The sequence below is a fragment of the Ovis canadensis genome, chromosome 1, assembly GCF_042477335.2.
Source record: "Ovis canadensis isolate MfBH-ARS-UI-01 breed Bighorn chromosome 1, ARS-UI_OviCan_v2, whole genome shotgun sequence".
NCBI classification, from domain to species: domain Eukaryota; kingdom Metazoa; phylum Chordata; class Mammalia; order Artiodactyla; family Bovidae; genus Ovis; species Ovis canadensis.
This window is the reverse complement of record NC_091245.1, coordinates 15,842,714-15,869,666: the sequence shown is the minus strand read 5'-3', so window position 1 is coordinate 15,869,666 and position 26,953 is coordinate 15,842,714. Positions and strand designations below refer to the sequence as shown.

Below are 26,953 nucleotides of genomic sequence, written 5' to 3'. Positions count from 1 at the left end.
ATGGGAATTCAGACAGAGAAACGAAGAACAGGAAAGAACGACACGGGGGAATCAGTCTTTCCAGAAACTGATCCTATTTCTTTATTTTTAGGTTTGCTTATATACCTTTTGTTACACATAGAGACAAATGGAAATTTTAAAGTCACGCAGGGGTCAGCAGTCCTGACCTTTATCAAAATCAGGTGCTTCATATAAAAGTATACATAAAGGTCTTAGGGGTTTTACATCATCTTCTGGCCATGAGGCCTGCTGACATTTTATGGCCCTTTCGGATAACGGTCAGTCAACCAGAAACTTATTTTTTAGGGGTGATTTTTCTTAAACCAGGTACCGCCCTCCGAAGGTACCAGATAAAGTTGCATTCCTATAGGGTGAGGGCATAGTGGGTTACAACTAAGAAAGGAATTTACTTAGCCTAAGGTTAACATGATTAATCTTAAAGGTTAATACTTATTTCTTCTGTATGCTAGTCATATTCATTATAAGGGCAGGGAATATGGAGATTTAGCAGCAAATATTGGCCCAACAAATGAAAAACCCTTCACCAGTATAATTCCTAATCAACCCACTATACTGATAATTTCTAACTTCCTAAAACAATCTGCCTTTAGTAAGTCTAAAACATCTCATGCCTCTCACAGTTGGGAGGCTGTAAACAATCACATGTGGCCGGACAAACCTGTACAGACAGGCTAGATAACCTTCAGAGGAGTTCGTAAGTTGAAACACTCTTGTCACGCCCAGGAATTTTTATTAACTGGAGTTGTAGGTTAACTCCTTCTCCGAGAGAGGTGATGGAGGAGAGTCCCCCGTAAAGTCAGAGGTGTAGGTGAGAGCACAAAACAGTAAAGTAGGCAGACTCTGGTTTTGGGGGTAGATGCTTGGGAACAGGGGTTTCCCGAGGCTCGATCCCGCCTTTGCGTATGCCAAAGCCTCCTTCCTCATGACCTTTGCCATGGGCGGAGTTCCTCATGCTGGCTCCCATGTCACTCAGTTGTATCCGACTCTTTGCAACCTCATGGACTGTAGCCTACCAGGCTCCTCTGTCCATGGAATATTCGAGGCAAGAGTACTGGAGTGGGTTGCCATTTCCTTCTCCAGGAGATCTTCCCAACCCAGGGATTGAACCCAGGTCTCCCACATTGTAGGCAGACGCTTTACCATCTGAGCCACCAGGGAAGAGCCCAAAGAGAACATCAGGATGTCCTGGTGGTGGTTGTTCCGTTGCTAAGTCGTGTCTGACTCTTTTGCGACCCCATGGACTGTAGCCCACCAGGCTCGTCTGTCCATGGAATTCTCCAGATAAGAATACTGGAGTGAGTTGCCATTTCCTTCTCCAGGGGATTTTTCCCAACACAGGGACCAAACCTGCCTCCTCTGCTTGGCAGGTGGATTCTTTACCACTGAGCCATCAGGGAAACCCAGTTACTATGAATTGCTGGCTACATTCCCTTTGAATATGTGTTGAATGCAGCATTCGAGAGTAAATTTGTCAACTTTGGAAAGGAATTTGGCCCTGTATTCCGAGAATCAGAAATATGTTTATGCTGTCAGTGTCAGGATGCTTCTGGATGTAACAGAGAACCCCGATTCAAGCTGGCTTAAGCAATGGAAAGCACACCATCTCACATAACTGGAAAGCCAGAGAAGCCGGGTTCCGGGCTGGCATCTCTGCGCTGTGCCACCCTCAGCAGCACTGGCTTCTTCCTAGGCTGGGCTGTCTCTCAGGGAGAGGTCTTGAGGAAGGGAAAAGAGAGACACACAGAAGGAGAAGCACCTACCGCTCTTGTAAGCCTGGAATCCAAATCTTCCCCTTAAGTCGAATTGAACCAACTTAGTCATATGCCCACCCTTGGACCAGTAAGAGAAACCAAGGTGAATGCCACTCACTGATTGTTTTAAACAGATCAAGATCTGCCTCTGAAACAAAGGATGGGATGGATAAAACCAGTACGCTGCCAGGAAGCAGGAAGGGAGAAGCTACCAGTGGCATTCACATTCAATAGCCTAGTCACTTCATTTCCCGGAGTTGATCCTAAGGAAATAAGCAGATAGAAATCAGTGTACAAAGATCCTTATTGCAGTGCTGTTTAAAAGACAGGAGAGAAAGGGAAAGGGAGAGAGATGAGAAAGTTGGGCTTGATCTAAGCAGTAACTCTATTGAAGTATTTAATTATACTGCCTCCATACAATGGAAAATTATGGTGGCATTTAAACATTTCTACTAAGTGTTAATGACATTGGGAAGGTCTTATGATATAACATTAAGTGAAAAATAGCAGGATAGAAAATTGTATTGGCAGGATGAGTTGTTATTTTTTAAAATGTGTAGAAAAGAGACTGGGAGGAAATAGGTTAAAATGCCTGTCGTGGCTGCCTCCCAGTCATGCAATTAAGGATGATTTTTCCTGCTTTTTAATGCTTTTCTGTCCCACTCCCTTCAAGCAGGAGGACCCCTTCGGCAGTCTGCCTGGCTAAAGCCACATTTGTTCTCTCTGCTCTCATTACTGGCTGTGAAAACAACAGTCACGCCTGCTGAATATTTATGCTTTGCCTGACACAGTTCCAGGCACTTTCATCTGCGCTAATTTAATCCTTCCAACAATCCTATGAGGTAAGCGCTTCCGTTTCTCATTTTGCTGAGGTGCTCACTGAAACCCCAAGATGTCTGGTCACGAGGTCACACAGCTAGTATGTAGAGGCCCTTGGAATTCAAGAGTGGGTCGCATGACTGCACAGCCTCCACCTTCCCTGCCAAACCAGGTCGCTTGCCGGGGCAGCCACATGCTGACAGGAACAAGCCCATTGATGGAGCCAGATTCTGTGCACACCCTTTACACGGACTTGTTCATTTAACCCGCGCAGCCTCAGAGAGGCTGAGTGCCTTGCCCAAGGTCACACAGCTGGGAAGGGCTGGGGCCGAGGTCGCGTGGCCTGGGGTCTGATGCCTGACCCCTTTCTCCATCTCCCTCCCCGACAGGGTTGCCTGAGGTCCTGCTGCCCCGTGGACCATGTTTAACGGGGAGTCAGGTCCGGCCTCGGCTGCGGCCTCCAGGAATGTGGTGCGGAGCTCCAGCATCAGTGGGGAAATCTGTGGGTCCCAGCAGGCTGGGGACGGCACCGGGACCAGCACTGCCAAGAAGCGACGCAGCAGCCTCGGGGCCAAGATGGTGGCCATCGTGGGCCTGACCCAGTGGAGCAAGGGCACGCTCCAGCTGCCCCAGGCTGGTGAGGCCGTGGGCACCCCACGCTGGGGGCGGGGGGGCACGCTCCAGCTGCCCCAGGCTGGTGAGGCCGTGGGCACCCCACGCTGGGGGCGGGGGGGCACGCTCCAGCTGCCCCAGGCTGGTGAGGCCGTGGGCACCCCACGCTGGGGGCGGGGGGGCACGCTCCAGCTGCCCCAGGCTGGTGAGGCCGTGGGCACCCCACGCTGGGGGCGGGGGGGCACGCTCCAGCTGCCCCAGGCTGGTGAGGCCGTGGGCACCCCACGCTGGGGGCGGGGGGGCACGCTCCAGCTGCCCCAGGCTGCTGAGGCCGTGGGCACCCCACGCTGGGGGCGGGGGGGCACGCTCCAGCTGCCCCAGGCTGCTGAGGCCGTGGGCACCCCACGCTGGGGGCGGGGGGGCACGCTCCAGCTGCCCCAGGCTGGTGAGGCCGTGGGCACCCCACGCTGGGGGCGGGGGGGCACGCTCCAGCTGCCCCAGGCTGGTGAGGCCGTGGGCACCCCACGCTGGGGGCGGGGGGGCACGCTCCAGCTGCCCCAGGCTGGTGAGGCCGTGGGCACCCCACGCTGGGGGCGGGGGGGCACGCTCCAGCTGCCCCAGGCTGGTGAGGCCGTGGGCACCCCACGCTGGGGGCGGGGGGGCACGCTCCAGCTGCCCCAGGCTGGTGAGGCCGTGGGCACCCCACGCTGGGGGCGGGGGGGCACGCTCCAGCTGCCCCAGGCTGGTGAGGCCGTGGGCACCCCACGCTGGGGGCGGGGGGGCACGCTCCAGCTGCCCCAGGCTGGTGAGGCCGTGGGCACCCCACGCTGGGGGCGGGGGGGCACGCTCCAGCTGCCCCAGGCTGGTGAGGCCGTGGGCACCCCACGCTGGGGGCGGGGGGGCACGCTCCAGCTGCCCCAGGCTGGTGAGGCCGTGGGCACCCCACGCTGGGGGCGGGGGGGCACGCTCCAGCTGCCCCAGGCTGGTGAGGCCGTGGGCACCCCACGCTGGGGGCGGGGGGGCACGCTCCAGCTGCCCCAGGCTGGTGAGGCCGTGGGCACCCCACGCTGGGGGCGGGGGGGGCACGCTCCAGCTGCCCCAGGCTGGTGAGGCCGGGGGCACCCCACGCTGGGGGCGGGGGGGCACGCTCCAGCTGCCCCAGGCTGGTGAGGCCGTGGGCACCCCACGCTGGGGGCGGGGGGGCACGCTCCAGCTGCCCCAGGCTGGTGAGGCCGTGGGCACCCCACGCTGGGGGCGGGGGGGCCCGCTCCAGCTGCCCCAGGCTGGTGAGGCCGTGGGCACCCCACGCTGGGGGCGGGGGGGCACGCTCCAGCTGCCCCAGGCTGGTGAGGCCGTGGGCACCCCACGCTGGGGGCGGGGGGGCACGCTCCAGCTGCCCCAGGCTGGTGAGGCCGTGGGCACCCCACGCTGGGGGCGGGGGGGCACGCTCCAGCTGCCCCAGGCTGGTGAGGCCGTGGGCACCCCACGCTGGGGGCGGGGGGGCACGCTCCAGCTGCCCCAGGCTGGTGAGGCCGTGGGCACCCCACGCTGGGGGCGGGGGGGCACGCTCCAGCTGCCCCAGGCTGGTGAGGCCGTGGGCACCCCACGCTGGGGGCGGGGGGGCACGCTCCAGCTGCCCCAGGCTGGTGAGGCCGTGGGCACCCCACGCTGGGGGCGGGGGGGCACGCTCCAGCTGCCCCAGGCTGGTGAGGCCGTGGGCACCCCACGCTGGGGGCGGGGGGGCACGCTCCAGCTGCCCCAGGCTGGTGAGGCCGTGGGCACCCCACGCTGGGGGCGGGGGGGCACGCTCCAGCTGCCCCAGGCTGGTGAGGCCGTGGGCACCCCACGCTGGGGGCGGGGGGGCACGCTCCAGCTGCCCCAGGCTGGTGAGGCCGTGGGCACCCCACGCTGGGGGCGGGGGGGCACGCTCCAGCTGCCCCAGGCTGGTGAGGCCGTGGGCACCCCACGCTGGGGGCGGGGGGGGCACGCTCCAGCTGCCCCAGGCTGGTGAGGCCGTGGGCACCCCACGCTGGGGGCGGGGGGGCACGCTCCAGCTGCCCCAGGCTGGTGAGGCCGTGGGCACCCCACGCTGGGGGCGGGGGGGCACGCTCCAGCTGCCCCAGGCTGGTGAGGCCGTGGGCACCCCACGCTGGGGGCGGGGGGGCACGCTCCAGCTGCCCCAGGCTGGTGAGGCCGTGGGCACCCCACGCTGGGGGCGGGGGGGCACGCTCCAGCTGCCCCAGGCTGGTGAGGCCGTGGGCACCCCACGCTGGGGGCGGGGGGGCACGCTCCAGCTGCCCCAGGCTGGTGAGGCCGTGGGCACCCCACGCTGGGGGGGGGCACGCTCCAGCTGCCCCAGGCTGGTGAGGCTGTGGGCACCCCATGCTGGGGGTGTGGGGGCAGCTGCCCCAGGCTGGTGAGGCCGTGGGCACCCCACACTGGGGGGGGCACCTCACTTTGCGGTCACAGGGCACCCAGGGACTGTCCTCATGGGTGTACACTCCCACCCCCACAAACACTGATGTCGCACTACCATACATCAGGTGGTGTTCTGGGTCCCGTCTGTCCTGACTCACTGACTCTTCATGGAACTCTCTGAGACAGGTTCTGAAGCACAGAGAAGGGAAGTAAGACACCCTAATCTGCACGGCTAGTAGGTGGTGGAGCCTGGATTCAAACCCCAGCATCAGGCTTCTGAGCTCATGCTCCCAACCTTTATACTCTGTGCCTCTCTAACCAGACTCACCCACTAATCAGCAGCTAGGCATTACAAAGCCGTCGTGTTCCTAACGCCGTGCTGTGACACTGCCACTTCACAGACACCTGGAAGGTCTGAGTTTCTTAAGTACAAGTAGCCGCACACGTATGTTACAATCCACAAGAGAAACACACATATACAAAGACACGTGCCCTGCATAGTCACATGACTAGCACACTCGGTTGCTCATAAAAGCTACCGCTGCTGACAGGAGAGCACAGGACATTCGTTAACACTACACATGGTCACAATAAAACCAGTTATGCAAATGATATACAGTCCTCTGTATACAGATGCACAGACCCCGATCGTGGAAGCACAGTAGCATACACCCACCCTCAGTGGCCCGTGGTCACAGAAACACATCTCACGTGTGTGCACACATACCTCAGGAAGCTACATTCACACACTACCTTAATAGCTACCTCCTGAAAAATATATTATACTTTCTCAAACAGCTGGTTATAGAATCCCACGTACGCCCCAGACTGGTGGGTGACCCACCTCGTCACACACTGTCAGCCCTAGAGCTCATGTCACAGAGGAGCCAGCCCTCCCTCCCCACCAGGACCTCCTCCCTTGGTGGCATCAACCCAGACACCAGCTGGTTTTGTTTTAAAATCTCTTCCTGCTTATTTTGCTCAGAGTAACAACTTCCCTAAGAAACCATCAAATAGGCAGCTGGATGGGGGTGGTGAGGGGGTGGGGGCACCAAAGGATCTGGGGAGAATGCTCCTCGAGACTCCCAGTTGGGGCTGGGGGTGGGGGGGATTTTTCCAGGCCTTAAAATAGATTTTTACAAAGCCCTCCACAGGAGCATGTGGGATGGTCTTTTCCAGCAATCAAGCTGCGATGTGGTTTCTGGCTCAAAGAAATGCCAGACGTGGAGGGGGCTTGAGATTATTATCAGCATCCCTGGGTGGGCACGGCCCCTGTGAATGTGCCTGACACTAAGGGAGTCGGGGAGATGGGGATCTAAGAATCTAGGAGTTGGGCTAGAACAGGACCAGGGGGGTGAGATTAAGGTTGGGAGACTGGATTAGGACAGTGGAGGAAATATTGGGCCAGTGGAGGAAATATTGGGCCCTAGGAGTCTGGCTTTAGGAAACCAGGCCCTGCTGATCCCTGGCTGAATTGGCTGATTCAGCTTTAGACCAAAGGTCTCTTCATGCCCAGATAATTTGGAGAAACGGTGTTCCAAGGCCAGAGCAAGTGCCTGAGTCACTGACAGACATGTCAGTGATATGCCTGGGACTGTCCACCTACCCAGACTCCACAGTCAGCAGGCAGGGATAGCAGACACCAGGATGGCCTCCAGCCTTGTAGAGGAACAATCAACAATGAGGCTTCTGGATCACTTGTCTCTGCAGTGTGCAAGGGCATGGATAGAGGCCTGGGAGGGGCAGGGGAATTGCCCACTGCCCTTTTAACTGAAGGCCTCTGTGAATCTTCCAGTTGCCAAATGTCAGAGCAGAAAGGTGCCCTGGAGACCCTTTGGTCCGGTGTACTCATTTCACTGATGAGGCATCTGAGCCTGGAGAAGATAAGAACTTTTAAACTGACCTTCAGAGAGACACCGTGTCATTTACTACCTGGGCAGCTTAGGCAAGCTGCTTCACCTCTGTGAGCCCGCTTCCTCATTTATAGCTTGAGGACAATAATACATGCCTTGCTGAGTTGTCCAGGGGACTGAATGAGATAGGATGTGTAGAGGTACCCCCACCTCTTGCCTGACACATAGTAGACACTTGGTAAATTGTTGGTTATTATTACTGATGGTCACACAGCAGGGCCAAAAAAGAAGTGATTTCTTTTGCCATCCCTTGCTCGTAGCATACTCCCCTCCCATCTACAATTCCTTGTCCCCGTGTTCTTCTCCCAGGCCTTGGGGTTGCCAGTGTCCCAGTTTGGAGCCCATCCTCCTGGATGGGACAGTCTGGCCTCAGAGGGAGGTAAGGGGCTGATCACTGTGGGCACTGGCCCTGGAAGCTCTGTTCTGGGCTGAGATCCTAGCAGCATGCCCCTGCTGCCCCTGCTGGGATGGCCCAGTTCCCTGAAGGGCAGGGCTGTGTAAAGTGGGGACAGACTCCTCTCTGGGACCCAGTCTTCTGAGTCTGCCCATCACAGGATCTTCCATACCTCTCATTGACTTGAGCCTCGCCCACTCCCTCCTCTTCATTTCAAAGCCTGGATGATTGCACCAGCCTCCCCTCTAGTTCCCCTGCTTTTTACCTGTTCCTTCCATTTTATTTTCCTCATGTTGTCCTAGAAAGGCCTTCCAAAAACTCACCCTGAAACTTTAGAGAACTAGTCCTGGCTCTTACTTGAGGGACCTGGAGAAACTCACTTTCCCCCTGGGCCACTGTTTCTTCTGTAAAATGGAGGTTAAAAGTCTGTCTCCCAGCTTCCTTCTAGATCTAACACTCTTCAGGTTGTGGCAGCAGAGAGGAAAATGGGGTCAGACTTTAGGTTCCCAGGACATAGGTGGGTTCTGGCCTGGCCCTCAGCTGGGTCCACACAGGGCCATCTTTGGCTGTTCTTGCCTTTGATCAAACGGAGCTTCTCTTTTCAGTACCAAGGACAGCTGCTGCCTCGCTCTGGGCTCTGGACTCTGGACCAGGGTGGGGCAAGGGCTCAAGGATCATTCCAGGAGATCCCCTGGGGAGTGCTGCTCGAGACTGACTTCCTCTTCCTTGTCTGTGGTGGGATAGATGGGATGGCTCCTGGAGTCTGTTGGTCCCCAAGGACCACAAAATTGTTGCAAGCGACTTAGTCCAGTTCTCTAAGGAGAGAGGCTACATAAAGTTACTTCCTAGATCAACAGGGTTCAGATACTGGACTGGTGTGAAACCAGTAGAGGAATTTTCACTGAGGTTGCAAGACCTTCCTTCCCACCCAGAGACATAGAACTTAATCTCTGCTGAATCATGTCTCAAACCAATGTGGAGTTGGTGGAGGGAAGTGAAAAGTAGCGCGTCAGTGGACTGGGAGTCAGTGGGCCTAGGTCTCACTCCAGTTCTATGAATGCCTGGACTTTAGGGTCCCCATCTGTGAAATGACAGGGGCATTTCACGATTCTGTAACTCCCCTAAGCAGGGGCTCACAGTAAGTTGGGCAGCTCAAAGAAAGTACACTTCCTTCAGATGGGTCAAAGCTTTCCCAAGCTCTAGAAGTGGGGGGTTTGGGGTCATGAGCAGTGAGGCTCTGACTTCCGCTCAGGGTATATGTTGGGGGGATTTGAGGTGAAGGAGGATAAAGTGCGGCCCCCACAGACCCTTCTGTCTTCTAACTGGATTAGAGGGGCTGTGGCAGTTAGGAGCAAGTCTCCCCCACCTACAATTATCGCCCAGTCCCGTGTGTGGCGGGACACACGCCATTTGTGGATTTGCATCTATATATATGATACATAGAGATGATCGAGCGTATATATATATGATTGAGCAGATGGGTCCAACTCCTAGTGCTGTGGCGTGAAGGTCACGTGCGTGTGGCAAGCTGTGTCGTGTGTACATATAACAAAGACTTGGTAGGACCAGCTGTGACTGTGTGACTGATGTATGAACATAACACGTGACCTTGGATGTGAGATCACTGTATCGATATATGTGATTGTTGGCAGTGTGTGTGTGTGTGTGCCTGAGTAAAAGAAATGCATGAGCTAATATGACTCTGTGTGAATATGTGTGTGTAAGAGACACAGACACTTTGATGGTCTTATTGATTCCTGGATAGAGGCTATTCCAATATCCCGGAAGCTAGCGCGGTTTCAGAGAAGACATGCCTCCTTACCAGCACCCCACTGCCAGTCCCCCACCCCACTCGCTAGTGCTGCTGCCCCTCGCAGTCTTTCCTCTCCCAATGGGACTTCCTAAAAAATAAGCAGGGCCAAGCACGAGGGTAAAGTCCCTCTTTCTCCCAGGCTGGGGTCTTGAATACCCTGTCCCAGCCCACCGCTAGGTGTGAGTGGGAATCGCCAGGGTGACCAGCTCCACCTTCCCGGGGCTTCTGTGCTGCCTGCCTCCCCCTGGCCTCCCCCCATCACTGTAAGCAACTGCACTCTTAAATTTGCCTGGGCCTCTAACCAGTGACAGCAAAAGGTTCCTTTGGTATGGAACCTCCCTCTCTGAGTGCCACCACTTCCTTCCCCATCAAACTCCTCAGGCATACAAGCTCCAGGAGGGGAAGTCCCTGCAAACCCACAAACTGTCTTCTGCCCCCACACTGCCCCAGCCCTGCCCCCAGGAGGAGAGAGTGTCTAGAGGGACCACACTGCAATGCTGAGGAGGTTGCCATGGAAACCAGGCAGGATGGTACGCTGCTCAGAGAAGCAAAGTGTCCCATGTTCCTTGCAAGACAAAAGAGGGGGATTAGAGATGTCGAGCCCTCCCCGATCCTCCAGACGGGAGGTACGGAGACACTGGAGATAAGCTCTCAACACACAGCTTCTGAGGTTCTTCTGTAGACCTCTTCCTCAAAGCCAAAATCAGTTCAGGTCAACCTAGCAGTCTCTCTCCGATTTCTTTCTCTCATGGCCTCTCCACACACACCCCTCTCCACATTCAGAGCAACATTGACAATGGGTGTTAGTTTGTGAGTGGCCAGAGTTTGTGTGGATTTTTTTTTTATAGGACCTGTGATGGTTTCACAGAGGTGGTTTGTGATCTCCAGGAGTGATAGGACTCATGAGAGTATTTGGAAAATGAAAAACAAATCTGAGAATTCTGGAGAAGGCAAACTTTTCAGAAGAAACTTAATCCTTTGGGGCAAGGGCTGAGATTGAGTGGGAAGGTGTGGGTCAGGGGATCCTGGTGAGGATGAGGCTGAGGGACAAGGGCTGAACTCTGCTGACTTCCCACTCATAGCCCCAACATCTCCATTCTGCCTTCAGCCATCTTTCTCATCTACTTTGAGTCACTCTGCTGAGCAGGATCAGGGGTCAGGCTGTGGGCTGGCTCTAGAGGTCATCTCAGCATTGCCCCTGCCTCCAGTCGGAGCCCTGCCTATTCTGCCCCCTCCCAAGAGGTTGACTTCAGCAGTGATCTCAGTGAAACCTCATCAGCGATCTGACCTTCTTCCCTCTCTGTGCCTCGGGGGGTCACAGAAGGGGCCACCAAGAAACTGCGCAGCAACATCCGGCGGAGCACGGAGACAGGCGTTGCCGTGGAGATGCGGAGTCGGGTCCCTCGCCAGGGCAGCCGGGAGTCCACAGACGGCAGCACCAACAGCAACAGCTCCGACGGCACGTGCGTTCAGCCCACCCCCACCGTGTCCCCACCCTCTTCCTGGGTCCTCTGGTCACGGGCGCAGGGTTGGAAAATATGGCTGGGTGTGCAGGCCAGATATCTGAGTTCCTCTGTCCTCCTGCCTCCCTCTGTCCTCGTCCCCTGGACAGCGGCTGCCTGGGCCCCAGTCTCCCTGTTGCTCCTGGCCGCTGTTGCCCATCAGAATACTCCAGTGGCCCAAGAGCAGCCCATCCCTTTGGTACGTTTCATGCCTCCCACCTCCCAGGGCTTACACGCCCTTCCACTCCAGAGGAGAGAGCTAGAAAGGAAAATGGGCTCCTAAAATCTTTTACATGCAAAACAGCTGGTACAGCTCAGGTGCATGGCATTCTCACAGGTGGACTTACTTGGAGCTTAGAGAAGGAATTTGGACTAGATTGGTGTTTTTCAAACCAGGTGTTGACTCACAGGCAGTAAGTCAAATCAGTTTAGTGGGTCAAAACCAGCATTAGAAAAGGAAATAGAAAATTCAGGTATATACTATTGGAGGAAGGAAGAGTTACCTTGGGAACTTCTTTTTGTGTATGTAGATGCACGTAGGTCTATGACGTTAAATATATTTCTTACATATGCATATGGGTTGCAGTCAAAGATTTGAAAGTCTCTGGGTTAGATATTCCCTTGATCTCTTCAAATCTATGAAATGATGGATATATGATTAAGATTTTTTGAATCAGCTTCGTAAGGCTCAATAATTTCAGAATTCCATGGCCCTATTATTTGAGATTCTATGATTACGTCTCACTACTATGCCAGCTTCTGTGAATGTAAGTAGCTGCTTGGATTTATCTTACCATACGTAGGGCATTGCTGGCTCTTCAAATCAGGGCCTCTTATTCTGCGATCTACCAGTCAAAAACAGTGTCTCAGTCAATACAGTAACCCTCAGGGATGTTGGTGCTACCAGTATCTCCATTTTACAAACAGAGAAACTGAGGCACGGGAAGAGGGTATGGCACCTTCCCAAGGTCACAGCTATAAAGTGGTTAGTGGAGTCAGGTTTTGAATTAAGGACATTTGACCCTAAAATCTTTGTTCACAATCTCAGCACAGTCGAAACTAAGCTCCTGAAATTCTTTGACCTCAAGAGTTATATTTCCTTTTGTTGCTATCCTTTCTCTTTTTTAAAAAACTAAAGTATGGTTTATTTACAATATTATGTTTCAGGTATATAGAAAAGTGATTTGATGATGTCTATGTCTATGTCTATATTATTTTTATGATTCTTTTCCATGGTAGTTTGTTATAAGATATTGAATGTAGTTCAATATAGTTTAATATAGTAGGGCATATCTGTTAATCCCATATGCACAGTTTATCCCTCCATCCCTCCCCTCTGGTAACCATTATGTTTGTTTCCTATGTCTGTTTCTGTTCTGTAAGTAAGTTCATTTGTACTATTTTTTCAGATCTCACGAATAAGTGGTACCATATGGTATCTGTCTTTCTCTGTCTCACTTAATTCACTTAGTATGACAATCTCCAGGTCCATCCATGTGGCTACAAATGGCATTCTTTCATTCTTTTTTATGGCTGAGTAGTATCCCATTGTATGGGGATACATTTTATATATATATATATATATATAGACAGATAAATATATATATTTATGGATATATAGTACACCCACCTTCTTTATCCATTCATTTGCTGATGGACATTTTGATTGTTTCCACATCTTGGCTATTGCGAATAGTGCTGCTTATGAACATGGGGATCATGCCTACTTTTTTTTTTTTTTACATGTACACACTATATTTATGTATTCACTTTATTATTTATTTTTGGCTGCACTGGGTCTTTGTTGCTGCATGCGGGCTTTCTGTAGTTGCGGTGCAAGAGCTTCTCATTGCAGTTGCTTCTCTGAATACAGGCTGTAGGCACATGGGGTTCAGTAATTGCAGCACGGAGGCTCGTTAGTCGTGACTCTCAGACCCTAGAGCATGCAGGTCCCAGTAGTTGTGGGGCATGGGCTTAGTTGCTCTGCAGCATATGGAATCTTCCGCGACCAGGGATCAAACCTGCACCCCCTGCATTGGCAGGCGGGTTCCTAGCCACTGTGCCACCAAGGAGGTCCATCATGCCCGCTTTTGATACTGTGTGGGATGGATGTCTAGCCTTGGGAATACTGAGTTAAAAGGTGCTCTAGTGTTCTTGTTGTGATGAGAAATATTTCATCATATATATATATATTCATAAGGCATGTTCAGTAAACTCCCTCTGGGCCATTGATATGCCTGAGACCTAAGAAGTTGAAATAACTTAGCAAACCTGCAAAGTAACTTTTGGTTCTACTGAGGTGATGACTTTTATAACCAGCCTGTGTTTTACAGATCTGTGGAGTTTTGAGGCAAGTACGTGAATCAAGACTGTCAGCTATTCATTTAAATTTTTCAGATCCCTCTATCCAAAAAACATGATGTTAGACTACTGCTAACTCTGGCCAATAAAAATGGATGGGCCTAAAAGCCCCCTCCTAGAGAGCAGAGGCTGAGCCTGGCAAGGGAGAGACACAGGCCCTTCTGATAAGTCTGTGCAACCTGTCTCCCCTTCCTGCCTGTCTCTGGCCAAAGGGGGCTCAGGCCAAAGGTTCCAAGGTTGCTCCTAGGACAGCCTTTTCTCTCTCGAGGCAGGAGCCTGGGCTGTCCTAGGATCTGGGAATATCCTGTGACCCATTGTAGCCCCTGGGCAGTTCTGGGCCAGCCCTCCCTCACCTGTCCTTTCTCTGCTGGCCACACCCAGAGCATCTAGGCTTGAGGACAGGCGCAAGCATCCCGTTTCCTGTGATGGTCACACCAGCAGCGGCAGTAGCTGCCGCCGATCGTTTCCTGTCTGTCTGGAGCTTCTCCTGCTCCCTCTGCCCTAATCCTCACCATCACCCTGGACACCTTGAGTGTCAGCTCTGTTTTGTAGGCAAGACAAGTCTCTCACCTCTTGGAGCCTCCGTTTTCTCATCTGTAAACCTGGCTTATAGCTCCTGCCACCCACAGCGGCTGTGCAGATGAAATGATACCCATCTGGAGCATGCGGTACACTGTTGGCATGTGGCCAACTTTCAATCACTGTCAGTTTTTCTCGTTGCTATTTCCACCCCCAGCCATGGACCACTCCACCGCCCCCCCCCCCGCCCCCCCACCACTTGTCATTAATCTCAACCCTGCAATTGTGTTATTTCGGTCTCAGTTGCTGTTTAGAGCGCCACCTGACATCCCTGACTTGGATTTCAAACTCATAGACAACTCAACCTCTGTTTTTGGAACTTGCTCCAGGCACTGAAATATCTGACCTTTGTCTCTGGTTCTTGGCATTAACACCCCTGGTGAGGACACAAAGTATCTAGCAAGTCCTGCCTTTTCAGGGTCACCTTAGAAATCCTAGTGCTTGAAGATTTAATATCATGATGGTTAGTCTCTTTGCTCAAGTGACATCAAAGTCTTTCTCTGTAAGTGCAGAAATGAACAGTTCTGTTTGTCCCCAGTCACAGTGGTAGACTTTCAGTATGTCCAGGGGAGATTGGGGCACAGAGGGAGTGCCCCAGTGCCCCAGGGGCAGCGCTCCTGCATCCCGCCACCCAGATGCCCTCACATACCCCTCTGCCCCCTTCTTCAGGTTCATCTTCCCCACCACCCGGCTTGGGGCCGAAAGCCAGTTCAGCGATTTCCTGGATGGGCTGGGACCAGCCCAGATTGTGGGGCGACAGACACTGGCAACACCGCCAATGGGTGAGCCGTCTTCTTTTATTTATTATTTATTTTAATCTTGGCTGCGCTGGGTCTTCATTGCTACACATGAGCTTTCTCTGGTTGCAGCCAGTGGGGGCAGCTCTCTAGTTGGGGTGCTTGGGCTTCTCATTGCAGTGGCTTCCCTTGTTATAGAGCACGGGCTCTAAGGCTCTCAGGCTTCCATTGTGGCGCGTGGGCTTAGTTGCCCCGAGGCAAGTGGAGTCTTCCTGCACGAGGGATTGAACCCATGTCCCCTGCATTGGCAGGCAGATTCTTAACCATTGGACCACCAGGGAAGTCCTGGGTGAGTCTTCTTAAGGGCAGGGTGAGTAGGGCAGTGGCAGCCAAGCAGCAGATCAGGTGAGCTCAGTGGGGGCCCCACACGATGCAATACAAGCCGCAGAAAGGGGCCCTCACTCCGGTTCTTATGCCAGTGAGGAGGCGTCAGCATAGCGAGCCTCAGTCCCTCCCACAGCACAGAGGAGAGGGGTTCCAGCCTTTCTCTGCTGGCCACACTGCAGCAGCTTTTCTGGCACATTCCCACCCTCACACCACCACTCTCACCCACTATCTCACCGCCTACCATGTGCCTGGCAGTGCTAGTGCCAGGCATAAGATGGTGAACAAAGATTCTCATGGCATCGACGTCCATGGAGTCTGCTCTGTCACTGATTCTTTGTGGGACCTTGGGCAAGTCACATCCCTTCTGTGAGCCTCAGTTTGCTCATCTGTAAGATGGGAATAATAATGCCTGCCTTAGTTCTGCAATCTGAAGACTATTTTTTGAGTCCCTGTTTGATGCCTTGCATGAAATATTTCATTTACGCCTTAGGAACTGTGTCTTATTTGACTTGCTACTTCTAACAGTGGCTGGCACCTAGAAGCCTTTTAGTAATTTTCTCATCCCTCCTCGCAGTAGCTAGCAAGTACTCCCTACGGTCTATTCTTGGTCCTCTTAGCTGCAGTTCTGGCTCCTTCCCCCTCTCTCTCCCTCAGATTCTGGCTGTGTTGGCTTCAAGCAGCAGCTCCCAGGCTAGCTTCCCTAGAGATGCCCGCTTGCCTCAACCCCTCCCTCCCCAGCAGTCTGACCTGAGCAGTGTCTGACCCAGACGTCTGCACTCAGCCCTCACATAGACAGTGTCTAACCTTCGACCTCACAGCAAATGAGAAAGTTGAGTGCAGACAGTGCCCTGCTGTGACCATGCAGTGGAGCTGACATTCCATTCCAGGCCAGGACTCCTCCCACTGCACTGCCCTGTCTTCCTGGAAACGGCTCACACAGGAGCCTTTGTCTACTGGAAGAGGGGTCCATAGGGACTCTCAGAGGGTAAGTGGCAGTTCCCATCTGGCTCTTGGGTGGGATTTGGCTAATTCCCAGTCCTTGCTTTCAGGCTTTTAAGGGCCTGGAGAGTCTGGTTGTTCCAGCTCTAGGCTCAGCCAAGGGCTGGGAGGTGGTGAGAAAAACCAGCCACTTGCACAAGGCTTATGCGCCATCGCAGCCTGGAACACTCGTGTATGGCGCCCCCTGGTGTCCAAAGTTGGGAAGGACAGGTTTGCATTGGCTCTCCTCGTTGGGGATGTGACATTGAGAGTTGCTGCTGCTGCTGCAAGTCGCTTTGGTCGTGTCCGAGTCTGTGCGACCCCATAGACGGCAGCCCACCAGGCTCCCCCGTCTCTGTCATTCTCCAGGCAAGAACACTGGAGTGGGTTGCCATTTCCTTCTCCAATGCGTGAAAGTGAAGTCGCTCAGTCGTGTCCGACTCTTAGTGACCCCATGGACTGCAGCCTACCAGGCTCCTCTGTCCATGGGATTTTCCAGGCAAGAGTACTGGAGTGGGGTGCCATTGCCTTCTCTGAACAGTGAGAGTTAAGATTAATTAATTCCTGAGACTTCCGCCTCCCCATTCCCCGTGGGGAGGTCAGGAATAGCTAGAGGGAGAGGGATGAATTGCAGGGTGTCTCCTGGAAGTCATAAGTCCCCATCTTCCAAAGTGTGCAAATACACAGTGGCATAATGGTTCAGAGACTCCAAACTGAGTGGTTGAACCCAAAGTCTGGCACATTTTAATTTTTCTGCATCAGGCTTATGATTCTGAACCCCCTTTTTTTTTTTGCCACGCAGCATGCAGGATTTTAATTCCCTGACCAGGAATCAAACCCATGCCTCTGCAGTGGAAGCAGAAATGACTAGCAAAGATGGGCACAATAAAGGACAGAAATGGTATGGACCTAACAGAAGCAGAAGATATTAAGAAGAGGTGGCAAGAATATATAGAACTATACAAAAAAGATCTTAATGACCCAGGGAGACAGTGGAAACAGTGACAGACTTTATTTTCTTCGGCTCCAAAATCACTGCAGCTGGTAACCAAAGCCATAAAATTAAAAGACTTGCTCCTTGGAAGAAAAGCTTTGACAAACCTAGACTGTGTATTAAAAAGCAGAGACATTACTTTGCAAACAAAGGTCCGTCTAGTCAAAGCCATGGTTTTTCCAGTAGTCATGTATGGATGTGAGAGTTGAATCATAAAGAAGGCTGAACACTGAAGAACTGATGCTTTTGAGCTGTGGTGTTGGAAAAGACTCTTGACAGTCCCTTGGACTGCAAGATCAAATCAGTCAATCCTAAAGGAAATCAATCCTCAATATTTGTTGGAAGGACTGATGCTGAAGCTGAAGCTCCAGTACTTTGGCCACCTGATGCCAGGAGTCAACTCATTAGAAAAGACCCTAATGCTGGGAAAGATGGAAGGCAGGAGAAGAGGATGACAGAGGATAAGATGATTGGATGGTATCACTGACTCAATGAACACGAGTTTGAGCAAGTTCCAGGAGATGGGGAAGCTCAGGGAAGCCTGGCATGCTGCAGTCCATGGGATTGTGAAGAGCTGGACATGACTGAGCAACTGAACAAGAACAACTTTGTACTCCTGGGACATCTCCTGCATTCCCCCATCCTTCATCAAGGGTGGGGACAGGCCCTCATTTCTGAGGCGTGCCTCATGGCCTGGGCAGTCTTATATCTCGTCACCTCTCCAAACTGATATTCTCTAAGTATCTGTTTGACGTTTATTTAGGGGAGTAGCTGATGGCCGCGGTGTAGAAGGTGAAGACATCTGTTGAGCACACAGCCTCCTCTGTCTTCCTGATACAGAAATCTGTCCCCAGACTTGCTATTCCGCTCAGTGAAACAGAGCCCCCTCCCTTCTCCCAACCCAGCTTACCTTTGTGATTCCCTAAGCAGGGCCCTGGAGGGTCACCCCCGCCCCACCCCAAGGGCCCTATCAGAACGTTTCTCAACTGCTTTAAATTGGCCTCTGGAGAGCAGCTCCAGGGCATGCGGTTTTTGTCCTCCTTGTGCCCTTTCAGCGCTGGAGCATTGTCTGCAGACTGCGTGCTGTGGGCCAGCCTGCCCCTTGGTCTGACTCTGCCTTGACTGTCCTCCTTCTCCCTTGCAGGGGATGTGCACATTGCCATCATGGACCGGAGTGGCCAGCTGGAGGTGGAAGTGATTGAGGCTCGGGGCCTGACCCCCAAACCCGGCTCCAAATCCCTCCCAGGTGAGGCAGAGCAGCTGGGATGAGGGAGCTTGGAAATGGGGTCATACCAGGGAGGGATTCACAGCTGAGCTCTGGGTCTAGCAAGTCCTGGCTCCCCATTGGCGTAATCAGTATTCTCAACAGTGGAGTCATGGATTGCCTGGAAGGCCAGTGGGGGGCGGGAATGGGAGGGGAGGACGGAAGAGTTGGTATTCAAGTCCATCTTGTCTACCTCCTGTCCACTGTTAGCTCCTCCTGCTCCCCCTGGTCCCCTCCAGGATCACATGGAAGTTAGGGGTTGGGGCAGGCCACAGCAGTTTCCCCAGGACCCGCCCCCACCTCATGCTCTCTTCCGTCCCTCAGCCACCTATATCAAGGTTTACCTACTCGAGAACGGGGCCTGCTTGGCCAAGAAGAAGACGAAGGTGGCCAAGAAGACCTGTGACCCCCTGTACCAGCAGGCTCTGCTGTTTGATGAGGGACCGCAGGGCAAGGTGCTGCAGGTGAGCATCACGAGGCCAGGGGGCGGGGCAACTCTCAAAGACTACAGACTGTCATTTAAAATTCATTTATGGTTTATCCTGTGCCAGCACTTTAATACCCTTTACCCACTTTTTTGTTACAACCTAATGAGGTGTTATTGCCTCCTGTTGATTGAAAAGGAAACCAAGGTTTGGGGGGATAACTTGATTGCCCCCAGGTTGCACAGCTGGTAGGTAGAAGCAGGTTTTATTTTTTTAAGATGTTTTTGTTTTGTGTGGACCATTTTTAAAGTCTTTATTGAATTTGTTACAATATTGCTTCTGTCTTACATTTTGGTTTTTTTGGCCAAGAGACATGTGGTATCTTAACTCCCCAATCAGGGATCTAACCTGCACTTCCTGCATTAGAAAGCATATTCTTAACCGCTGGACCACCAGGGAAGTCCCCTAGAAGCAGAGTTTGACCACCGCCTTCTTCCACCAGGTGGTAATGTTTATCATCCCATTGTGATCCAGCAGCCGAGTGATAGCTGTGGCCCAGGTCCTGGACTCTCAGCCTGCTTCCGGCTCTGGAAGCCTGTCATCCTGGATGCTAGGAGGCTCTGGAAGTCAGGGCCAGGTTCTGATCCCAGCGGTGCCACCAACTGCCGTGTATCTTTGGGTTAGTTGTTCGCTCTGAGCTACATTTCCTTTTTGTGGAAACAATAATCCATATAGCACCTCTACCTAGATGGTTGTAACAGCGGAGAGAATATATATGAAGTCTGTACACCATGATGCATACCATAAATGCTTAATAAGCCTGGCACACCACAAGTGCTTAATAAGTTGTTGCCTGAAGTCAGTCTGAGTTCTGCCTCTCACAGTCCCATCTGTGCCCTGGCAGTCTCTACACAGTTCCTAGGCCCACCACCCAGCCCTGGAGTTGGAGAGCTGGCTCAGCTCCTCTCTTTTCCTCCCACTGGCAGGTGATCGTCTGGGGAGACTACGGCCGCATGGACCACAAGTGCTTCATGGGCATGGCCCAGATCATGCTGGACGAGCTGGACCTGAGTGCTGCGGTCACGGGCTGGTACAAACTCTTCCCCACATCCTCAGTGGCGGACTCTACGCTCGGCTCCCTCACCAGGCGCCTGTCCCAGTCCTCCCTGGAGAGCGCCACCAGCCCCTCGTGCTCCTAAGGACCTCAGGGAGAGGCTGGGGTGTGATGTGAGAAGGGGCGGGGCCGCCTCCCGCCTCCTCCCCCTGTACATAGTCTCCACGTCTCTCTGGCCCCCTTGCCCTGCTGCATGCCTGTTGGCTACTGGGCCTGTCCCAGCTGTCTTTGGAGACTCTAGCGTGTGTGCGTGTGTTTGTGTGTGTGTGTGTGTCTGTGTGTGACCATGTCAGATCTATTCATTTGTCTGGGTGTAGTCTGTCTTGGTGACTATATGGGCTGAAACCCATGTCTCTCCATGTCTCGTTGTAAAGAAACCCAAAGGAGAATTGTGTGGCCAGGACTCCCCGCCGCCGAATCCAGGGGTGGGAGTGGGGGACACGGCCATTGGTTCCTCCCGCCTGGCCCCGGGCTCAGGGCAGAGCCTGCGTGTTCCCACCCGTGCCTGTCCTTGGTGATCTCTGCTCAGTTTTCCGTCTTGTCCTTTGTTCCACGGCTGCCTCTCCCAGCACTGCTGCTCTTATTTGAGGAATGTAGCATCCACTGCAGCCGGCCACACTGAGGCCCCTCTGGGAAGCCTGACACCCTCCTCTCCACCGAGCTCTCCAGCCGCTCTTCCCGCCGAATGCATCCGCAGCACGTAGCAGCTCACGCAGGGCCCTGGCCAGCGCCCTGGGGAGCAGAAGATGCCAGGGGCTGAGGGCTTGGAGATCGCTTTCTCCCTCCAGCTGGCACCTCCCCCTTACTAAAAGTGAGATCCGAGGGGGTGTTGGTTTCCAGGGCTGCAGGCGGGAAGTACGAGTGCCTCCTTTTGCATTGTTCACCTCCGGTCTCCCTTTAAGCCTCCTTGCTTCCGACATGCCAAAGGAGCTCTCCCAGTGGACCCCAGGAGGTGCGGACTGGATGGTCTTAACCTGCAAGAGGTTGGCCTCAGAGGGGATGTTGTCTGCCAGAGTGGACAGCCCCTGACGGCACCCGTGTCCTTCCCAGGCCCTGAGGATGGTCCTGTGCCCCTTGGGGCTCATCCTGAAGGGGCCTGGCTTGTTGAGGGGCCACGGAGGGCAGGGTTGCTGGCAGGAAGGAGGAGGGCTGGGACTGACTTGCTCTAAGAATCCTGTCCGACCTTCAGGGATTAGCTGCATGAAGCTGACTATTAGGGGCTCTATTTTTTTTTTTTTTCTCATTTCCAGACCAGGGTCTGTGTTTGAGAGCTCAGACTTACTGAAGCTCCAGCCTCTGGGCTCCCGCACAGCCTGGTTCTACACTCTATAGACCACGACAGTCACCAGCTCTGTACAAGCAATACTCACCCCCTCGGCCTCCCCGCCTCCTGCGCTCTGCTGCTGCCCTCTGGAAAGTAGCCGGGCCTGCTTTTGACGCCACACCTGTCTCTGCTGTCTTTCCACCCTTGTCTGGTTGGAGCTTTCCAAAGCCACTCAAACCCTGACCTAATTGGACAGCTGGACCCTGGGGGTGGGCACCAGGGCCTGGACTGGACCTTGTGAGATGCCGGCAGGGAATCCTGAAGTTTGGCTCAGGAGCCCAAATCTGTCCCTCTGCCTCCTCGGGTCTAGTGTGAAAGGCGAGAGGTTGCCCAGGAGATGGACATGACGGGGTCAAGGTCTGGGGCCACTCCGCCCCTTCCCCAGACATCACCCCCGAGCATGGCATGACTCTCACCCACATACGTGGGGGGAGCCGTGGAGAGGTGCTTGGACTCCATTCATCACCAAAGCCAAGTGGACATGGGGATGGATGCTGAGGCAGGGACATGGAGGCAGAAGCTCTGAGACAGACCCTTTTCCACCAAGGGGTTTCCTTTTCTGGCAGGATCCGCATTGGGCTGAAGCCAGGGCCTGATCACCTCCCTGCTGAGAAAACTGCCCATGGACAAAATGTGGGTGAGGGCAATAATAACTAACAAAACGAGAGCCTGGGCTGACTCCTGCCGGAGCCGGACGGGAACTGTTGTGTTTGTGGAGAGAGAAGAGACAGCTGGGTTGAGTTTTCTCTTTCTCAGAAATTCTCTTCTGGCTTTGGGACTGGGTAATGCATTTCTCATGTGTCTATGGCAAAGGGCTCTCTGGTCTTGGATCCTAGGGTGGGGAGAGGGAAGAAACTCGCTTGCAGGAGAGTATTTGTATGTCCTGTGGGTGATGCAGAGCCGTCACCCTCAGAATGGTGTGCAAATACTCGACAGCTTTGGAGTGGTGGGATTATTACTGACCCATAGGTTCGTGTAGATCCTTCTTGATGTGGCATGGAGCGGTGACACCCAGACTGTGTGGTCACCCCCAGGGAATGAGGACTATCAGAGAGGGTGTCACCCTTCTTCCCCTAGGGACCTAGAAAGACAAAAGATGGGGAGCTACCAGCTGAGGCTGCTGCTGGCCTCTTGCCTCGGGGGAAGGTTGGCTAGCAGGGGGCACATACTAGCCAGAGGGGTGGCCTGACCTGTCCTAGAGGTGGGCCGCTCCATTGTTCCGCCTCACTAATGGAAGTCATTCCCCACCCAAGTCAACCTTGGGGGATTATTTTTAACCCTTTGTACCAAATCAAGTTAATCCAGTTACCCCACCTGGATTTTCTCCCATGAGAATGAAGTTTAGTGAGGCTCCATATATGTGTGGTGGTGAGCGGCTGGACTTACAGGTCTGGGCCTCCTGGATGCAGGGGCTTGTCTGAGAGGCTGTTTTGGAACAAGCCTGTCCCAGGGGAGGAGGGAGCATGTGTGACTGCTGGCCTTCCCTGGAAGGGGGAGCGTCCATGCCTTGAGGAGGGCACGGTGGGAAGGGAAGGAACATGATTCCTCCCAGGCACTGTTAGACAGTGTCACAGCTCCACATGCTCTCTCCTTGCCCCAGGGGGCCCTGGGGCTGATGACAGGCTGGGCTTTTTGTCACTCCGTCTCCCTCTGCTCAGGCAGGTTTCGCGGAAGACGTGGCACAGCCAGCCCTGCAGCGCTGCCGGGCTGTGGGCAGGAACCATGACAGATGATTCCGAGCATCTGTCTTCATGTTTCTGCTGTGTTCAATCTGTCCCACTTCCTTCACAGACTCCTTTCCTAAAGGGATAGCTGTGATGGGCCTTTGGTATGAATCAGACGCCAGCGAATGGGGCCAAGTCTTGGTTTTTCCCTGAAGGATCGCATCCCTTTTGTCAAACCATCTCCCGAACTACTCCCCACCCAGTTTCTCGCCCAACCTAGCACTCTTAGGAAAGGAGGCTCTCAGTGTGCAGCAAGCCCAGGCACTGCCAGCATTTCAGGGGGCCGAGAGAGAGGGTTGCCCCTCTTGTTCACCACTCATGGGATCACTGGTTCTCCCCGGGGCCTGACCCCCACCAGGGCCAGCATGCCTGAGTTCTTTACTACCAGCCTTGAGGAAAGTCGAAGCCTCCCGCCCCCTTCAAAGATGCTAGAGCCCTGCAAGGGCACTTCTTTGGAAATGAAATGTAGCACAATCTCAGACTGTGTTACCAGGAGCCCTGGCATGCAACCAGGGTTCTTGTTCCACGCCCTGCTGCCCAGGAGAAGCTGGGCTCCCCGCCCCCGACCCCTACCCCCCAGCCGGGGCTCCAGAGCTCCTGATAACCTCCGAGTCCCCATCTTCTTCAGCCCAGAAAGCAGCAGGGCTTCAGAAAGGCTGTTCTTCTGCTTCTTTGGTTGCTTCCTGCACTGTGTAACCCTATGGACAAATTGCTGCCTTTGCTCGTCGGTGGAGGGGGGACCGTGTCCTTCAGGACCAGGAAGCCGGCCATCCGGCAGGGTATCTGCAGTGGCTGCCAGGAAGGGGAGGGAGAGAGGCCTGCTGCCCACTGGCTCCTTTCTCTCTCCCTCTTTCTTCCTCTCCCCAGAGTTTTCTTCTCCAATATCCTGACCCAGAAAGAGGTTCCTTAAAATGCTGCTTCCTGTACTGGACTACTGTCCACTTGCATGATCAGGGAGGAGATAGGAACGTAGACTCGTCCCCTACCTTCTCCCTCGAGTCTGCTTTTCACTCAGGTCAGAAGAGGCTGGGGCAAAACAAAAGCAGTCGTGACTGAAGGGCAAGCGCGCCCCGCCTGCTCCAGTGAGGCCTGATGGGGACTGGATCGGCGTGGGCTGGCTGGGCAAGGGTTATTTTGAAAGAGTGCCTGAGCATCTCAGAGTGATGTCAGTGATGCCAAAGAGAGCAACTTGGCCTCCTCGGGCAGCAGCTCTGCCAGCTGAGCCGCACACGGTGTCGGCATGCCCCATGGTGGGACCTTGTTCTCTGACAAAGGGCTTAATCTTTCCATGTAGCAAAGCAACTTCCTCTACCCCCCAACCCTGAGCTCAGGCCTTTGTGGGCCCAGTAAGGCTGTGCCTGTGAGGGAAACTTGCATTCTCCCAGGGGCCCAGACTGGCTTGGGGAGGATGCTCACCACAAAGCATGCGTGTTACTGCTCCAGGAGAACCTCCCCACATTCTGGTTGGAAACTTGGCCAGCAAGGATAGGAACCTTCAGCCTCCCAGGCAGTTCGCACTGATGCCAGGAAGGTCCTTGGGCCTGGGTTCCAGAGAGCTTGGCAAACAGAAATGGGCCCTGGGAATCCCAAAGGCAACAGAGCATCCGCCCCAAAGGTCAATGACCTGGACAGCCGGCTACAGAGAATCCAAGGCTGTTATATACAGAGAAACTGTGACCTTATGCAAGTCTCCTCCCTTTCCTGGGTCTCAGCTTCCTCATCTGCAAAACCAGAGCATTTGCTAGTTATTCCATGCTCCCTCCAGGTTTTTAAAATCTGATCTGGAGCTGATGAGGATCGTGAGCCTGATATACCTGGCACCTGGTCCCACAGGCTGGTTCTTTCCAGCCCCGGGGGCAGGTCCTCACCCATCCACGCCCAGATGCTGCTTCTGACAAGAACTCTGGGAATCCTAGCGGACTCTGCTCCTTCCACCTCCTCATGGTTTATTGTTCTCTTCCTCTTATGTGATGAGATAATTAAGGGTCATCTGCAATGGACAATTTCCAAGGTGCTGGTGTGAGGTTACAGCCTCAGCTGTATCCTGTGTAGGTCAGTATCCCCACCAGCAGACGATGCTGGGTTGGTCCTCATCTCTGCTTCGAGAACGGGATCAGTGTGAGAATCTTAAAAGAAGAGGCTCTCTGATGGGAGGAGAGAGGAAACTTATTTCCCTTCAAAGTATTTTGCTTCTTGAATAAAAAAAATATATATATATATATACACATATATATATATATATACATATATATATATATATATATATATATATACCACTCTTCTCCAGAATGCCTTTTGCAGACACCATCTCAACAGGCAGAATGGCTGCTGCTTCCTTAGGAAAAGCTGGCCTGATTGTTTCATCCACTCCTTGAGAATGTAAATTCACAGGAGGCAAGAACCCCTTTTTTTTAGAATTTCCAAATGCATCCTGCAGAGAGAGAGCGGATAGGGACTGACAAGCACACTGTTTAGATAAGAAGCAATTAGCCTTTTACATTTTCTATATGCAGCATCTTCCCAAACTTGTTGTGGCTCCCAGGTGGCAGGTGGATGGCTGGGAAGGACTACCGGCTGTTTCTTACAACATTCTTGCCAATTCCCTTGAGGAGAAAAATCCTTCACATGGCTTCTGCATGTACAGTATTTGGGCAGCACACACACAAAAAAATTTATTAAAGTCAGTTTGAAAATGGTTTCACGTGTTGCTTTCTGAAGATGGTTCTTAATTCTAGGAGAGAGCAAACAGTTCCAGAGGACTGAAACAAGGCCTTGGTTGAGAAGCAGAAGAGAGAAGTACATCTCAGAAAAAGCCCTCGAAGGTCTGACCTGGGCATCTGGGGGAGCTGTTGTCACCGTATGCCACTGAGCCATGGAGTCTGACTGCTTCAGGCAGCTTCCTGGTTCTGTCTCCCAGGATCCCTGCCTACAGGCCCTCAAAGCCTTCTCTTCCCACACATTCCACCAGGGCTGCCTGGAACCAAATAGAGGGAGCGGCAAGATGGAGCTGAGGCCACTGCCCTTGGCCCACTGCTGCTTTCTGCGCACTTGGGTCCAGAAGCTCCACTCAGGCATGTGGCTGGGCAGCCTCCTTGCTCAGCCACCCGTGATACAAGCAGTAAGCACAGCTGTTGACCTCCAGTGCTGTGACCCCTGGAATACCCCTTTCTTTCCTTGCCTCAAGGAAGGATATAGTCACTTCTGGGCAGTGCCACTGTCCTCTCAGGACTGGATCTGGGGGTGTGGAAGATGGATAAAGTATAGCAGTGTCACAGCACATGCTTGCCAGGAGAAAGGCTGACACCTGCCTACCAAGAGCCTTTCAGCATAAACTCCACTGCTTCGGCTCTGGCCCTTGGCCTTGTAGTTCCCTGGGCACCACCTCTTGTTGGACGGCTCATGAGACCTGGGTATCTAAGCTCTGGTGCTCCCCCAGCATTCTGTCTTTTCTTTCTTTCCCACTTCTGCTCTCTGAGACATCTCATATACTCTCATGGGTTTTAAGAACTTCCATGCTTCTAGCCAGTAAAAAAAAATTTTTTTTAAAGAGAGTCAGTAAAATTAAGAAAAGAGGGACAGACAACAAAACTGAGATCCATAGAGACATTCTGAAAGATGTTCTTTAAACAGAAAATGGTACACACTTCATAGGGTTATTGGGGGAATTCAAGTAAGGTAATATGTTTAAAGCACTCAGAACAGTGCCTGGCACATAGCATTTACTATGTTTGCTGTTGTAAAGAAAATGATGGAATGGCTGAAATGTAAGAAAGAAATGTGAGCAAAGAAATAAGATTAGTAACTATTAACATACAGATTATAA

At 53.4% G+C, this 26,953-nt stretch overlaps 1 protein-coding gene across 2 annotated transcripts in view; it reads left to right on the top strand.

The window, feature by feature from the left end:
* RIMS3 (regulating synaptic membrane exocytosis 3) overlaps positions 1-25,826 on the top strand; it is a 47,277-nt gene extending 21,451 nt beyond the window's left edge. The window contains exons 3-9 of one of the 2 annotated variants that reach the window (XM_069551838.1): positions 2,449-2,614; positions 2,981-3,228; positions 11,063-11,204; positions 14,853-14,965; positions 18,424-18,525; positions 18,868-19,007; positions 19,955-25,826. In XM_069551838.1, coding sequence (XP_069407939.1) covers positions 3,012-3,228; positions 11,063-11,204; positions 14,853-14,965; positions 18,424-18,525; positions 18,868-19,007; positions 19,955-20,167 — 927 coding nt within the window. In that variant the 5' untranslated portion in view covers positions 2,449-2,614; positions 2,981-3,011 and the 3' untranslated portion in view covers positions 20,168-25,826. Of the gene's footprint in view, positions 1-2,445; positions 2,615-2,980; positions 3,229-11,062; positions 11,205-14,852; positions 14,966-18,423; positions 18,526-18,867; positions 19,008-19,954 lie in introns of both variants that reach the window. The other variant, XM_069551750.1, reaches the window with a different exon arrangement.
* Positions 25,827-26,953: the final 1,127 nt, after the last annotated feature.